Source organism: Schistocerca serialis, chromosome 4, assembly GCF_023864345.2.
Source record: "Schistocerca serialis cubense isolate TAMUIC-IGC-003099 chromosome 4, iqSchSeri2.2, whole genome shotgun sequence".
Taxonomy (NCBI): Eukaryota; Metazoa; Arthropoda; class Insecta; order Orthoptera; family Acrididae; genus Schistocerca; species Schistocerca serialis.
The window spans coordinates 447761831-447779031 of NC_064641.1; the positions used below are offsets into that span (position 1 = coordinate 447761831).

General features: G+C 41.8%; 1 protein-coding gene across 5 annotated transcripts in view; it reads right to left on the bottom strand.

The window, feature by feature from the left end:
- LOC126475079 (mucin-5AC) overlaps window positions 1-17201 on the bottom strand; it is a 133845-nt gene that overhangs the window by 97521 nt on the left and 19123 nt on the right. For all 5 annotated transcript variants that reach the window (XM_050102645.1, XM_050102643.1, XM_050102644.1 and 2 more), the window contains exons 6-7: window positions 16612-17192; window positions 14743-14865 (exon numbers count right to left, since the gene is read on the bottom strand). In XM_050102645.1, coding sequence (XP_049958602.1) covers window positions 14743-14865; window positions 16612-17192 — 704 coding nt within the window. The remainder of the gene's footprint in view (window positions 1-14742; window positions 14866-16611; window positions 17193-17201) is intronic.

Sequence of the window (17201 nt, forward strand, 5' to 3'; positions counted from 1 at the left end):
GTCATGTGTGGCTTATAAGCAGTCGCTCGACCATGAAATCAAAGTTTTCTCACTTCCCGTTAACTGTCATAGTACTTGCAGTCGGCCCTGATGCAATTTGGAATTCTTGTGTGATGCTCTGGATAGATGTCTGCCTGTTACACACTACGTCCCTCTTCAACTGTCGGCGACCTCTGAGAGTCAACAAACGAGGTCGGCCTGCACACTTTTGTGCTCTGTGGGTCCCTTCATGTTTCCACTTCACTATCACATCTGAAACAGTGGACCTGGGGATGTTTAGGAGTGTGGAAATCTCGTGTAGAGATGTATGACGCAAGTGACACCCAACAACCTGACCATGTTCAAAGTCCGTGAGTTCTGTAGAGTGCCCCGTTCTGCTCCCTCATCGTGTCCAATAACTACTGAGGTCACTGATCTGGAGTACCCGGCAGTAGGTGGCAGCACAATGCACCTAATATGAAGAACATGTTTTTGGGGGTGTCCAGATACTTTTGATCATATAGTGTACAACAGCAATTCCCATATGTTAACTTTTTTTGGTATCCTTTTGAAGTGCGTGGATTTGGAGATGAGGCTGCACTGCCTACAGAGTTTGACAAGTCTTTCATCATTCATGTCAGTATGTTTCTGTTGAGTCCACTGACAGATTGCCCTCTATTTTTTTTTCTCTTCCTAGTTGAGCACCGAAGTCCCTGTGTAGGATCTTGACACACCTTTTATTTAGGTCAGAAAAAATCTGAAAAGCTTGTAAGAGTGCTGCAGGGTACAACTGCTAAGACCAAAATTCAATATGTTGCACTGTTTCAGAGTTCATTAGCATTCAAGTTAGCCAATAAGGCCATTGCACTTGCAAATTCCAGCAGACTGCCACATACAATTAGTGCCAGTTGCTCACATAGTTTAGAAGATGGCGGTTGAAATCGTTCCGCCTTCGGCTCAGATTCGATCCTTACTGGCTGGAATTTGCACATGCAATGGCCTGACTAATGAACTTCAATGCTACTTATACCTTGGAAATGGTGCAACATATCAAACTTTCTTCTTAACAATTATTTCTCATCCCAACCTACCCTCAACACCCTTGTCAGCCTTTTGGGGTGTTTCTGACTCACTGCCTCATTCATCATCTCCTTACTAACTTTACCCTTAAACACAAGTACTTCTCCTTTGAAGGGAAGGTACACAAACATATCTGTGGCACAGCCATGGGCACCTAAATAATACCCCCCCCCCCCCTCCCACCTCCTCTCTTGATGGATCAAACCACACTTATATTCTTATTAAACCCACTAACAACCAACAATACCTGCGTTACAACACCAAAAAGTTCCTCCTATACTGCCTGGTCACCCAGGGACAGTGTATTTGCAGTGAAAAGAACTCCCTTGCCCAGTATGCTGAAGGTATCTCAACTGCTGTGATAGACAATTAAAGCTCTGACGAAGATTGTGGTTCAGTTGTTGTATTGTGGAGCACTATTGGGTGACAAATGAGCTGTTTCTTTTAGCTAGTTCTTGGTGGTAGTGGGGAGGATTAGGAGTATTTGGGGATATGGTGCAGGAAATCAGTTTATGTACAAAGTCCGGGGGTTATTGTCTGAGAAGCAGTTTCTCAGACAATAACCGCCGGACTTTGTACATAAACTGATTTCCTACACCATATCCCCAAATACTCCTAATCCTCCCCACTACCACCAAGAACTAGCTAAAAGAAACAGCTCATTTGTCACCCAATAGTGCTCCACAATACAACAACTGAACCATAATCTTCGTCAGAGCTTTAATTGTCTATCACCATGCCCTGAAATAAGGGACAGCCTACCCAAAATCCTTCACAGCTCTCCTAAAGAAGTGATCCGTCACCCACACAACCTCCACAACCTACTAATCCATCTCTATGCTACTCCCAATCTCAACTTTTGCCACAGTGATTTTATACCAGACCCAGGTGCAACACCTGCCCAATCCACCCACCCAGCACTTCTTATTCCAGTCCTGACACAGACTTATTCTACCCTGTCAGAGGCTGGATCATCTGTGAAAGCAGCCAGCTTTTTTGAACTGCACAGATGGGAATTATCCTTACAACACTTCCTCCACTCCCAAAAACTTTCCTGGCCTCAACCTAGAATAACATACTGTCCACACAACCTCCATTCAACAGATTGCACACCTTCTGTCGTATCACCTCCTCCCAGTTCACATCTCCTCACTCTGTATCAATGCACTCACCAGTCTTTTCCCCTCTGTACTCCTCTCCTTTTCCTATCCCCTCACTCCCTCCCTCCCCAATAGACTCCTGACACTAAGCTTGGCAGGCTTGTCCTGGTTCCTTCTAGTCCTTGCTCTCTCTGCCACACAGTGCTCTCCTCCTCCCCCCTCCTTTCTCTGCTCTACTCAGGATCACTGCTTTGTTCCACCATTCAACAGTTGCAGTCTGGTCATAGCAGCTGGAGATAGCGGCCATGTGTGCATGAGGTGTGCCTGCTTGTGTAAATGTGTGTTTTTTTTTCTGTGGAAGATTTTGGGCAAAAGCTTTGTGTGTAACCACCTTTGCTGTCTGAAACTCAGCACGTCATCTTTACAGTTACGAGGGTGAGTCAAATGAAAACCTTAAATATTTTTTAAAATATTACTTTTTGTGCAGAAGTGCTACAAAGCTGTATTACTTTTCAACATAGTCTCCCCCATATTCAATGCAAGTCCTCCAGCACTTACAAAGTGCATAAAATCCTTTAGAAAAAAATTCTTTTGTTGGTCCGTGCACTCACTCATGCACTGCATGGCGAACCTCTTCATTAGAATGGAACTTCTTTTCTCCCATTGCGTCTTTGAGTGGTCCAAACATACGGAAACCACTTGGGGCAAGGTCTGGTGAGTATGATGGAAGAGGAAGACACTCAAAATGCAGGTCTGTGATTGTTGCAACTGTTGTACGGGCAGTGTGGGCCTTTGCATTGTCATGTTGCAAAAGGACACCTGCTGACAGCAATCCACGTCGCTTTGATTTGATTGCAGGCCGTAGACGATTTTTTTAGGAGATCTGTGTATGATGCACTGGTGACAGTGCTCCTTCTAGGCATGTAATGCTCCAAAATGACGCCTTTTTCGTCCCAAAAGAGAGTCAGCATAACCTTCACTGCTGATGGTTCTGTTCAAAACTTCTTTGGTTTTGGTGGTGATGAATGGTGCCATTCCTTGCTCACTCTCTTTGTTTCTGGTTGGTGGAAGTGAACCCAGGTTTAGTCCTCAGTAACGATTCTTGCAAGGCAGCCATCACCTTCTCGTTCAAAATGCCAAAGAAGTTCTTCACGAGCATCAACACGTTCTCTCATTTCAGGAGTCAGCTGCCATGGCACCCATCTTGCAGACACTTTGTGAAACTGGAGCACATCATGCCCAATGTGGTGTGCTGACCCATGACTAACCTGTAAACATGCTGCAATGTCATTCAGTGTCACATGGTGGTTTTCCTTCACTATGGCTTCAACTGCTGCAATGTTCAAAATGGTTCAAATGGCTCTGAGCACTATGGGACTTAACATCTGTGGTCATCAGTCCCCTAGAACTTAGAACTACCTACACCTAACTAACCTAAGGACATCACACACATCCATGCCCGAGGCAGGATTCGAACCTGCGACCGTAGCAGTCGCACGGTTCCGGACTGAGCGCCTTAACTGCGAGACCACCGTGGCCAGCGCTGCAATGTTCTGTGGAGTCACAACTCATTGTGCCTGACCTGGACGAGGAGGATCTTTCACTGAAGTAACACCATTTGCGAACTTCCTACTCCATTCATAGACTTGCTGCTGCGACAAACACGCATCACCATACTGAACCTTCATTCGTCGATGAATTTCAATAAGTGATACACCTTCACTACGCAAAAACTGAATAACAGAACGCTGTTCTTCCCTGGTGCAAGTCGCAAGTGGGGTGGCCATCTTTACACTGATACTGCAACGGTATGTGTGTATCTGCACTATGCTGCCACCTACCGGCCATTCTGCACGCTGTTTGTAGCACATTTACCAACTTACAGGATAACAATGTGAAATTTCGATTTGTTCTAACAAATTTAAGGTTTTCATTTGACTCACCCTCGTAGTAACAATCTATCCTTTTCATAACTGTTGTAGTATTGCTATTCATACTGAACATACTCATTTTGGAGGACCCACAAGTAATTTTACAAACTACTTTCACATCTGACTATTTGTCCACATTAAGAACAATGTGTTGACCTTTATTTGCTAAATAGTCATCATTCCAATAGCAAAGTTGACAGACATTCCCAATGGCAACAAAAACTGGGTCAAACTGGACATCTTTAACTACTGTCATCTGTATCTCATGAATGAACAAAGCAAAATGAATTTTCCAATAATTCTGTTCACAAAATCCAGTTGATTCTCATAGAGAAGATTATCACCCATAGTACGCAAGACGTAGTGCAGGTCATAATAAGCAAGGAGAAAACATGTTCCCTAATTCTTCAGCAGATTTATATCAGTGATATAGGCCTAAAGTGAATACCCATCTGTCTGACATCATTTCTTAGAAAACAAAAATTATGTGCACCTATATTTAGTCACTTGGTACGATTTACTGGGCGATCAACTTATGGAAACTACTGCTGTAAGGGCAAAAAGTTCTTAAAACATTCTATAATAGAAGAAAAAGTTGTATAAGGAAACTGTATGGATATTCCATGAGGTCCACCTGTCATACCTCTGTCGGGCATTTTTAGCTAGGTTGCTTTTCTGCAGTCACTTATCTCACTGTCAGATCTGGTGGCCTAGCAGTAAAGCGCATGCTTGGAAACTGACGAGAAGGCGAGGTATTGAATCTCACTTGGACCACGGATTTTCCAGTCTTCATTTTTACCTTGCATTCCCCTCTCAATGATGTGAAGAGTCACCAGAAATAAAATGTGACTTGTATTCCATTTTAAACTGTAGGTCCCCTTTCCCTGGTTAGATAACTGGGGTAGGTTAAGAATACACAAGTTGCTGAAACGGCGTCCAACTGAAAGACTTGCATCAGATCATTGAGCCACAAAAAATTATTGCTGCTGCTGCTACCACTACTAAATATACGTCATTTCAGATTACGCGGGAGGGGGGGGGGGGGGGGGGCACCACACTCTCTCTTCTAAACAAATCTCTGGGGACCCAAATATTTTTTTCTTAAACAGGGGTTTTGCCCGATTACCTGGAAAGAGTAACCCAGAATCAAAATTCAAGTGCATTTTGGTTCTGTAAGTGCTATTTAATTACAAAATTGCCAATATTCAGTAAAGGATATTGGTAATTTAATATATATATTTTTTTGTCTAGGGCTTGTTCCAGTCACACCATCTCTTCCTCAGTCTTCCTGCACTTCTCTTGCCCCATGGTTTATAATCCACCACTATTTAGAAAACCTTTGTGGTGACACGTGAAGTTAAGATTCTCTTCCAATTTAGAGTTCTGTACTTCAAAAGGTAACAACGGAACCCTTATAGGATCACTTCGTTCTCCATCTGTCTGACTGCAAAAAACCCTCTTCCTCTGGGAATGGATAGACACCTGGAGTCTAAATTTATGGTACCTTCTAAAGTTTATTGTTCCCTGGTGGTGTAATAAATGTAAGCTTTCAAATCAATGCAGTCAAAAGATCGGCAATTTCTGTCATATGTTTTGATACTCGCAAACCAACTCATCAAATTGTATAGGGTAGAATCATGAAATTTGGCAAGAAGCAAGGTTTCCCAGTAAAAGTACAGGACAAATATCAAAAAGTGTTAATTTGTGTTTATATCACATAAAAAATACTTTTTTCCATTTGTTATCCAACTTCAAACTTAAAAAATTCTCAAAAGTCTTGGAACTGCGGGACCTATACTTTGCCAGGATCGATGTCCATTACATGCAAAAATCCTTATTAATATTGATTCCCAGGATGGATGTGCTACCTAAATACATAATTTAGTTTGTATGGAACCCTCACAATGTGGGTCGTACTCACAGCTGGCCAATTTTTTTTGTACTGGATTGCCTTTCGGGTTATTGGATGCAGCCTCAACTCTTCCCTTACTACTTCATTTCTATCTTTGTCTTCCTTAGAGTAGCCTTTTACAGATCTTAGAAATTTCATTTGTGATGCTTCTAGCTGCTGTAAATTTTTATTTCTGTGTCCATCTTTCTGTCCCATATTATGAAGTGGGAATTGTGAGGGTACAGATATCAACCCTGTACGTAATGGATCACATGTAACCTTATGCTTCTTTACTACCACGCAGCAGCATAGCTGATGATAATATCCCATAGTTCCAGAAAGGACAGATCAGAGAATGGAGATCCATTGGTGCAATGAAGTGAGTGAGCTGCACTACAGCCATCGCGCGAGTAGGACACGTAGATGTGTGGGAGACATGATTGTTGTCAAAATAATAATTTTGAAGTTCTGGATTAATTTTGTATCAGGGGCATTATTATATAATTCAAAAGTGATAGTATAGTAAGAAACTGCAAATGATAAATTCATATACGCTCATGACAGATAAGTGACTGTGATTGTAATGTGAGTGTGATCAAAACAAGTATGGACATAATACTTGAATTTCAAGTGAAATAAATTATGTGTAATACAAAAGTTTCATATATTGCAACCCCTTCACTGCTATTTGATTTTTTGGAAGAGGATGAGTTATAGAATAGTGTGGGAGAATAGATAGTGCATGTGTCATAGACTCAAGGCCAGAACTTTAGATATTGGCACATGTACTGTGGGAGTAAGTTTGCACTCCAAAACTGGCTACTTTCAATGTCCAATGCCTAATTTTCCAATCAGCCATACTATAGCAAGTAATAATCGAGAGTAAACCAATAAATAGTGCAGAGCGGAAGCTTACAACTGCCATGACTTTAAAAAATCTCAGCTGTCCTCTTTCCTTGTTTTACCCTCACATGTTCTCCTTATTATGCCACGTATCTGTTGGTAATACTAATTTTTCCTGTATACCTATATCTTGTTCATATGACATGACAGATCCTAAATATTTGAAACAGGCTACCTATTCAATAGGTTTATTATCGGGACTACTTTTGTTTGTACTGCATGAATACCTAAAAAGGCTAAGGGTTTTGTTTTATTTATAGATATAGTCAGATTGTCATTTGTGTTTACCTCATTTAGTTTATGCAATCAAACATTGGAAAATCCAGGATGGAATGCATGGCCTCAGTAGCCAGAGACTGTGATCTTTTTGTTGTGCCTATCTGCAACTCAGCATGTCCGCTCAATGGTGAATAGCAACAATCGTTTTCATAATACTGTTGGTTTATGTAATTCCATTTGTAATTTATCTTTGCTGTCTAGTATGAGAATGTCAATCAATAAACATCATCATGTTAATGTGTTTATTCACCCAAATCTTTATACCTGATGGTGTTCCACCTCTCTTTTCCATTCTCTGATCAAGTCAACTATAAATAATTGAATGATGTTGGTGACAAGCAAAACCTTGGTTTCACTAATTTTGATTTGTTTTTATTTATATACATTAAAAGAAGGTAGTGGTACTTTTTACTTTTGTTGTAATAAAGGTGAACTAATAAAATAATTATGGTGAAAGCAGAAAATGGAAACTGTCGCCTCCTTTTATTAAATCCACTGCTGAACTCCCTAATATGAAATATGGCCCAAATATCTCACGAAATAAGCATCAAGCAAAAAACTACAAAGATAGAAACTCGTCTAGCTTGAAGGGCGAAACCAGATGGCGCTGTGGTTGGCCCGCTAGATGGCACTGCCAAAGGTCAAACGGATATCAATTTCATTTTTTAAAATAGGAGTACCCATTTTTTACTACATATTCGTGTAGTATGTAAAGAAATATGAATGTTTCAGTTGGACCACTTTTTCGCATGAACCACACATTGTCAAAATCAGGGTCACTTTGGATTATGGAGATGAAATCATCTGAGCACGACCCCATCGAACCAGGAGAGTGTCCGAGGTCCTGGAGGAGCACTTTGGAGACCACATTCTGGCTCTGGGGTATCCAGTACACTGGCATGGGCCTAGACTGGCCACCATATTCTCTGGTTCTGAACACATGTGACTCCTTTTGTGGGGATATATATAAGACAAGGTGTACAGCAATAACTCCAAAACCATTGCCGAGGTGAAAATAGCCATTCAGGTCATCAACAGCATCGATGTTCAGACACTCCAGTGGGCTCCCAGAATTTTGCTACTCATCTATGCCACATCATCGCCATTGATGGAAGTCACATCAAACATGTCATAACCTAAATCCGGATATCTGCACTGACGTTTACATGTTGAATGAAGTGTATGCACACCTTGGATTGTAACTATAGTCCAATAATTGTCATCCTGTACATCACAGTGTGGTGAAGAACATAGTACTACATGGAACTGAGATGTGGCCTCAAACAAAGGAACTTGGAGAGAAAATTAGAACCATGGAACTGGAGTATATGAGATGTCTGCACTTAATGAAGCAACACAGAATAGGAAATAAGGATGTATGGAGGCGAATGGTGATAATGTGCTCAAGGGGGGAAAAAAACCACACACCTTACGAGACTAGTGTGCCCAAGTACTGAGAATATCTGACCATAGGTGACCAGGAGCTGCCCAGTAGGAGGAGGAGAGGTAGGCAAGTGCTAACATGGGAAAAGTACATATAGGAAGCAATGGAAGACAAATTTAAGCTAGAAAACTGGAAGGAAAATGACCTGTGGAGATCAAAAGTGGTGGTGAAGAAGAAGAAGAAGAAGAAGAAGAAGAAGCTGCAATAAAACGATATCTTGTCACACACTATTACCTGCACTTCAAAAGTGTATTTGCCAGACCAGTATTCAGGTTTACAGACCTGGCAAATAACCACCTTTGAAGAGTAGCTTGTTCCAGTGTAACACGAAGATGACAAACGCTAGAGCAGACAATGCTGTGAGACGACATTAGCCAATAGCCCATTGACTAGGACTGCATCACGACAGGAGCAGCCTCTACAAGAAAGGAATATATGTGCCGCACATGCCAGCCTCGGCCGGAGTAGGAACCAGATGCTAGCAAGACACGTACCAGAAGAGAGCACTACGATAGCCGTTATTAGTGATCCACAAACTTGCTCGAACATTGTATATAGCAAAGGACACTAATTGTTTGAGTGTCACCCATCGCTTACGACACGTTCTCACAAATCAAAGTTAAGTATTGACAATCTACTTCATTCTCATAAAAAGCATTAATGTGACTTGCTTGAATTGTTGTTTAGCTAACCGAGAAAGCAGCATCCTTTAGGCACCCTATAAGAGACGAGTGGGCAGGACCCCACATACCTCATGGTGTACAAACATGAGGTCCTTTGTGAAGTACAAGATGTTCATTATGGAGTATAACTAAATGGAAATTATCTGAGTCAGTGGACAATGGACACAACAAAAGAGAGGAAGGGGGGGAATAAGGTTGGAGAGGGGGCAGAGTGAACGAAAAGTAATGCAATAAACATAAAAAAACCTATGAAGGCTAAATAGATTACCTAAGGTAAAGTGTTAAAACACATGAAAATCAAAAAATACTCATAAAATATTGGAGTTTATCAATAAAAGGAAACATATGAATACATAAGACGCAGGTAAGATAAAGTATTATCAGTTCTTTAGAAGCAAAATTAAAAGTAATAACAGTAAGTATCACTGCAATGGAAAAAAAGACACCTAAAGAAATTGGAAAACACCGTGTTTCATGCATAATGCAAGCCCTATATCCAGCATTTTGCAGGAAACAACACTGGGAAACCAGTTTCTGATCATTTCATGTGCTGCAGACCACTCCTTAACTCAGAATGCTAGTGTACTGGTTTACTGAATGAGTTACTAGTGGCTTTGAAAGGAAGCCCAAGGAAATCATTCCACAATTTATCATTTCAGATTGTTGTGCTCAGAGAGATGTGCACCAAACACAAAATACAACCTTACAAAGTAATAGTGCACTGGGTGACCGATTTGTTATGCTGCTTGATGTCAGTACTGCACCTAGCTGCTGTATCCTGTGTATGACGGAGAGGTTGATACATAGCTCTGATGATGCAAGGCTGCATTTATTAGGATCCATGAAATTGCATAACAACTGACGTTAAGAGTTCTGAAAATCCTCGTCGGCTACATCAAGAGACTCTGCTTGATGGGGAAACAGGATTGTGGAGTGCAATTAGAATTACTGGAGTGCTCTTTTCCCATAAAAGCAGGACTTTTAAAGGTATGTGAACATATCTGCATCCTTTTTCCAGAGAACTAACAACTAATGAAAGACCTAAGGTCATTTCATGTAGGACAATGTATCTATGGCAATATTTCAAAGTGTTTTCGATTAAAGGATGATTGTCTGGTATCAGTTTGTGTTTATGAACAGCTCTGTGAGCCTGAAGCGTTATAGTCAGGCCACCAACATCTCTGACATTTCTTTTATGTGGATCGCATTGTGTGTGGGGGACTTTAGTGCCAATCCAAGCACTGAAATGTGTAGCTGTTACCATAGTGAAGGTGCAAGGTTGCCACCCCTACCACTCGAGGTCATGTGTGGCACATCCTACCACTCGAGGTCATGTGTGCTGCGAGGCTTATGAGTGACTGCAAAGCATCTGCCACATGTTCATCATTTGTTGCGGATAGTGACGTTTGATTTAATTTGTGTTAATGGTACGGTGTAAAGTGTCACAATTTCAAACGTTTGTGATATGGTCTCTTCCTTTATATTTAGGAAAGCCGGCAGGGGTGCTACCTTACAGAGCCAATCTCGTGAGCTCGTATTTTCACATTTGATGCTATTTTGAGGAAGGAATGGATAAAGGCAGGCCTCTTACACCATTGTCACAGGTCATTGTCAATTAGCTGCTGTTCTGAGAAAAGGAATGACTTCTGTGAAAAAAATAACAAGGGAGGAGTGTGCTGGAGATCTACAAGAGCCAACTGCCACTCTGATTCCAGGGAAGACCAGCATGCTTACTGCTAAAACAATAGAGCTGAATAATTTTCAAGAGGACACAAGCTGGTGACATGTACGAGGGTGGTTTGAAAAGCTCTTGGAATCACCACAAGAGGTCAGCGCTAGCGCAACGAGTTGTTCACGTCATATTCGTTGGACTGTTGCCTGTAAACACATGCCATGTCATTGCTCTTGAAAGAGATCTTTGGCAGTGACGTGGCTCTGTTGTTGTTCCTGCACACTGATTTGCGAAGATGGGAAAAATTGAGCTTCGAGCAGTGAGTACATACTTCATAAAGAAAGGTATGAAAGCAAAGGACATTCATGTCGATTTCCAAAATACACTGGGGGATTCTGCTCCTTCACATTCAACTGTTGCTAAGTGGACAAATGAATTTAAATTTGGTCGGGAGAGCTTAGATGACGATCCGCGCAATGGTCAGCCAAGATGTGTCACTGTGCCAGAAATCATTGCAAAAGTGCACAAAATGGTCATGGAGGATCGCTGATTGAAAGTGTGTGAAATTGCTCACACTTGCCAGATGTCACATGAAAGGGTATATCACATTTTAACTGAAGAATTAGAAACAAACAAAAAATTATCTGCAAGATGGGTGCCGCGACTCAGGACGCTGGATCAAAAACGCAAGACACTGGACATATTGGAACAATGTTTGGCCCGTTTTAGGAGAAACGGGCAGGATTTTTGCGCCTGTTTGTGACCACAGATTAAACTTGAGTGCACTACTATATCCCAGAGACAAAAACCAACAGTCAAAGCAGTGGAAACATGCCGATTCTCCGCCACCAAAGAAAGCAAAGACAATTCCTTCAGAAGGGAAAGGTCATGGCATCAGTGTTCTGGGATGCGAAGGGGATTCTGTTTGTAGATTATCTCCCTACTGGGCAAACAATTACTGGGGAGTACTATGCTAACATCCTGGACAAATTACAACAAAAGATATGCGAAAAAGGCCAGGTTTAGCAAGGAAGAAAGTCATCTTCCATGTGTTCTTGGAAGGTCGTTTAGTGGAAGTACTGGTCAATGGCCGGGAGTTCGGGGTACGTAAGAAGTCTTCATGGGACGGTTCCTTCTTGAAGGCCAGTGCATCTGACTTCTGGGTCTTAGTCTTGCAGAAGCTGATGAAGGTGCTAGTGTCTTAGGGGTGACAGGAGGAGGAGGAGGAGGAGGAGGAGGAGGAGGACTATCTTAGCACTGGCCGAACGGACGACCGTAGCGCTAAAGGTCAGATCGCATGTCTGCGTCGATACCTCCCTGGTAGGTCGAGGAGAGGCGAGGACGGTACTGTATTTCCCCGCTGGGAGCAACATGGGCTTCCTACTAGCAAAAAGCTTGCGAGCAGCCGAGGTGGACACTTTCTCCTTGACCCGAATTTCCTGTATACAGCGTTCATCCTTGTAGATGGGACAGTCGCGAGAGGACACTGCATGGTCACCCTGACAGTTCACGCAACGAGGAGACGAAGGTGGACAGTCACCCTCATGGGTGTCCCTGCCCCAAGTGACGTGTTTAGCTGCATTAGAACAAGACTGGTGGGTATGGTTAAAACGTTGACATTGGTAGCAGCGCGTAGGTGTCGGGACATAGGAGCGAACAGAAATAACCTCATAGCCTGCTTTGATGTGCTATGGCACCTGAACATTACCAAAGGTCAAGAAAAGTGTCCGGGACAACAGTCACGCCCTGCTCAGCAAGGAAAGACTGGATCTCCTCGTCAGTCAATCTGTCGAGTGATCTAGTAGATACCACACCACACGATGAATTCAAAGTGCAGTGAGCCTCCACCCGGACAGGGAACGTGTACAGGAGTGTAGCCCGAAGGAGTTTTTGTGCCTGAAAGGCGCTCTCAGTTTCCAACGACAAGGTACCGTTACGCATCCTGGTACAAGACTTGACAGGTCCGGCTATGGCATCTACGACCTTCTGAATAACGAAAGGGTTGACAGATGAAAAATGTTTCCGTCCTCAGATCTAGAAACTACGAGGAACTTTGGGGCAGGCGGTAGTACTTTTGTCACTGGTGGTTGGTCAAGTTCCCGTTTTTGGGCAGAAGTCGAGAGAGAAGAAGAAGAGAAGTCCATTGCAGATGAATCCCCTGTGATTGCCAGCTCCTCCAATGGCGCGCTCCTTCCTTGAGGGGACCCTCTCAGAGGGCACTCCCACCATAGGTGAATGTTTACACCTCAGGTCACACCTCCCTAGAAACGGACGGAGGGACCAATCGGCATGGTTGGAAGGTGTCAGCTCAGGCAGTCACCCTTCCCCGGGCCTGGCCTTTACCAGGGGGTACGCACGGGCCCTACTTGTCTACCCGGGATGGGGAATTACGCTTTACCCCATCACCGGCTACGTGTGCGAACACGTGGGTCGGCCTTCAGGCACGCACAGGGAGGAAAGAAGAATAGGAAAAAAAAAGGGGAGAGAAAGGACAGACTGTCTCAAACGCCAAGGCGGAGACCAAATGGTGGACAAAAAGGCAAGGAGAAGAAGGCAAGGTAAAAAGTAAGGAAGACAGTGAGAGAGGGAGAAGGACAAAAAAAGGAAACAACCAAACGAAGGAAGAAACCAGAATAAGCGAAAAACCAAAATGACCACAAATGCAAGTTGTTGAACCATCTGTCTCCTGACGCAGACGCAAACTACCCCCTTGAGGGGGAGGGACTCCTTTTAGTCGTCTCTTACGACAGGCAGGAATATCTCGGGCCTATTCTTACCCCGGACCCACAGGGGGAATGTTACTACTATGTGGATGGTGTCTGTTCTTTCACATATGTCCGAATGGAGAGACACCACACATATAATAGGAACTCTCTTTGAAGACTGTGGAGTCGTCTCCAAAATACAGGTAAGAAATAAAATATGCACTAAAATACTGAAACACCGTAATCTTTATCTCGACATATATTTGCAAATATATTGTTTTTAATTATGAACTGAGATGTCTTGATCCCTCGAGATTATTAGCGTTTTGGCACTGCAGTGGCTCTAAAATTTACAGATGTTGTATTCGCAGACTGACAAACACAACATAACAACAAACTGAGATGTAGTAGCATTGGCAACATGGCTGCCAGCTGTCAGGGATGTTCTTTCAGTGGCTCAACTAAAACCCATACGACACTTGCCCAAGCCTAGAGTTCATGGTGAACAGAGCCCACCCTCACAGTATTTATTACTGTGGAACACCAAACACGCCACTTGCGTTTTACATGAAATACCCTATAGATGCTCACAGAAAACACAAACTCAAAACACAAGATTAAATGTAATTCAAGATGAGTATAAGGTCAGAATGGCATGCTACAATGAGTGCACAGAGCAGGGCAAAAGAAGGAGCAGATAATGACTTAAGTACACAGTAGGTTTGTGTACTGAGAAGAAGCTTACTTATCTGTTCCTTCATAATATGCTGTTTATCGAACTGCTAATTGACAATAAAATATACCATTTCTTTCACACACTGTCCTTGTTTCCTTACAATTTCACACTATTCTGTTACATTGTGTTTCTTTGCATTACACTAGTTCAGTTCATCCAATCTACTCCAATTCCATCATCAGCACTTGTTCAGAAGTAAATCTAAGTTACAAGTAATGGAAATCTGACTTGCAGCAATTAATTTTTCTATCTGCCGCATGTTACTAACTGATCAAGAAAAATAAGTAACTTAAGAAATGACTATATTGTATAATTAGAGCAAACAACACAAACACTTACAATTTTCAGAAGTTTGTTTCTACTGAGAGCAGCTCCAGCATCTTGCATTCGGGTGGCACCTCTCCCTGAACGTTTTGTTGGCATCGCTGGTATAACTGGTATTGTTTTCTTGCGGCCACTGGCCTGTAACAGCACAAAATTCATTAGCATGCAGAATATTAATTGTAATACCGCCACCTGTAACTGTCAACATAAAAAAAAAATGTTTAACAGGTCAATAAACAATATTTAACTGCAAGATGACTGTCTAAGAGTTACATCAAGCAAACAGAATACAAGGTTTTGAAATATGGTGCTACATAAGAATTCTGAAGATTATGTGGGTAAACCAAATAACTAATAAGGAGGCACTGAATCAAATTGGAGAAAAACGAAACCTCTGTCATAATTTGAGAAAGGATCAGCTGATAGGACACATCATAAGCCATCAAGGAGTAGTCAATTTGTAAACAGCAATGTGGGGGAGGGAGTAATAATTGTAGATGGAGACCAAGGCATCAATATAATAAGGAGGTTCACATAGATGTGTAGCTTGCAACAGTTATGCAGAGACGAAGAGACCTGTACATGATAGGCTAGTGTGTAGATTGCATCAAACCAGTTTTTGGACTGATAATTACAATAAAAAACATGAGCCATATCTGTCTTCCTTTACAAATTTATATAAATGAGCTATCTGAAGAATGATAGGACCACTATAACACTGATGATTTTTTACTTCGTTGGGGACCACAATCGAGTACAACTTTTTGAATGAAGTTCTGCCATTTTACATATTTTTGATCTGCACTCATCTCCTGTAATAAGGCGAACGGCTTATAAAACCAGATATGTTATTTCAATGATGACATGTCATGCAGGTATGTTGGACATTTGCGGTAGTATTTCACTTTGCACTTGATAATGGCTACAGCACTGAAATCACAACCGTGTGAAGTAAATGAGTTATAATTTATTAAATAAATGAGTAATAATTTACAGCAAAATGGCAGAAATTTCATTAAAAAACCCTACATTGGCTTCAGAACTAAGTATATAATTCATGTAGAGGAGTATCTTCACTGATTATAACTATGCGAAAGGGATATCATGGTGTTCCTAATAGCAAGCAAACTAATTGTTCACAAGATCTTTCACCACTTCATGACTGACAAACTAAACTACTGTCCCTTCCTCTTCCATACTCTCCAGCTGTCACAGCTTTCCTATTTTAAAACTGAAGCCAATGAAGTTTCAAATACAAACCCTTGCATCATATCTGGAATGACATTACAACACCAACTCAATCATAATAGAAGTACTTACAAGAATGAGTAATTCTGATTCTAAGTGACAAGTTTATAGCTGGAAGGCATTTCTTGTTCACTCTATTAAACATCATTAATTAACAACTTACTACTACCATAAAGACACCACACATTTTTCTTAATCCTGAGTGGATTTCCACTGAAAGGAATAATAGGTCCACAACAAGTCTCTGTGGTTAAGCATTTATTCAGAACAAAGAAAAGTTGGTGTTCATACATTAATTTAACTTTCATGACTATGAAATCTTTATTTCTAAAACAACACCTAAGAACAGTTTATACATCAAATCCGTTGTGGAAGGCTTCAGGGTAATGTAAACTGAAATAATGTTCAAACACAAACTTTTCTATGTAGTGCATTTGATGCATTTATTCCCTACAAAAACATGAGCTTTCAACAATAACCATCATTCTGTTCATAAAGAAAGTCGGCAAAGACAACGGTGAACAACACCACATTTCAAAATTCTGTAAAAAAGGTATACAAGATACTGCGTGGAGTGCACTTTTACATTTAGCTGATCTACTGCTTAGACTAATTCCTAATCTATTTCAAACATACCTTTAGTTTCTCTATGAGTGCAGCAGATAATGACTCCTGGATTTTATGGTTTGACTGGGGTGGTGTAGTTGGTTGCGACACTGGACTGCTGCTCCCACTGCTTGCTACAGATGTTGAAGGTGACGAATTGTCAAACAACTTGGATTCTTTGGGACATTGATTGGCTGCAACAGATACTGCAGATACCGATTGAGACAAATGTAGGGATTTAAGAAGTGGTCGAGTTGCAGAATTAGAAATTTTGAGACAAGAAGGAATGGCAGATGTAGCATGTGGTGCAGGGGTGTGTGTTTTTAGTGTGCTCACAACTGAGGTAGTAACTGATGTGGTAACATTCGGCAACGCCTGCTGACCTGAGGAAGGTAAAGTAATTGGAGGCTTGATAGGTGCAGAAACTATGCTAGTGGAGGGAGCACTTGTAGCAGCAGTGGCAGGTGTATCTGCTTTCTCTCTGCCCAGTGCACTGTCAGCTGGAATCTGCTGCTGCAGTGATGTTGCAGTTCCTGCAACTATGTTAGGGCTTACTGCTTCTGATGCCTCAAACTGTTCTAGCAGACTCTTAAGATCACCTGCTTCAAGAACTGGAAGGA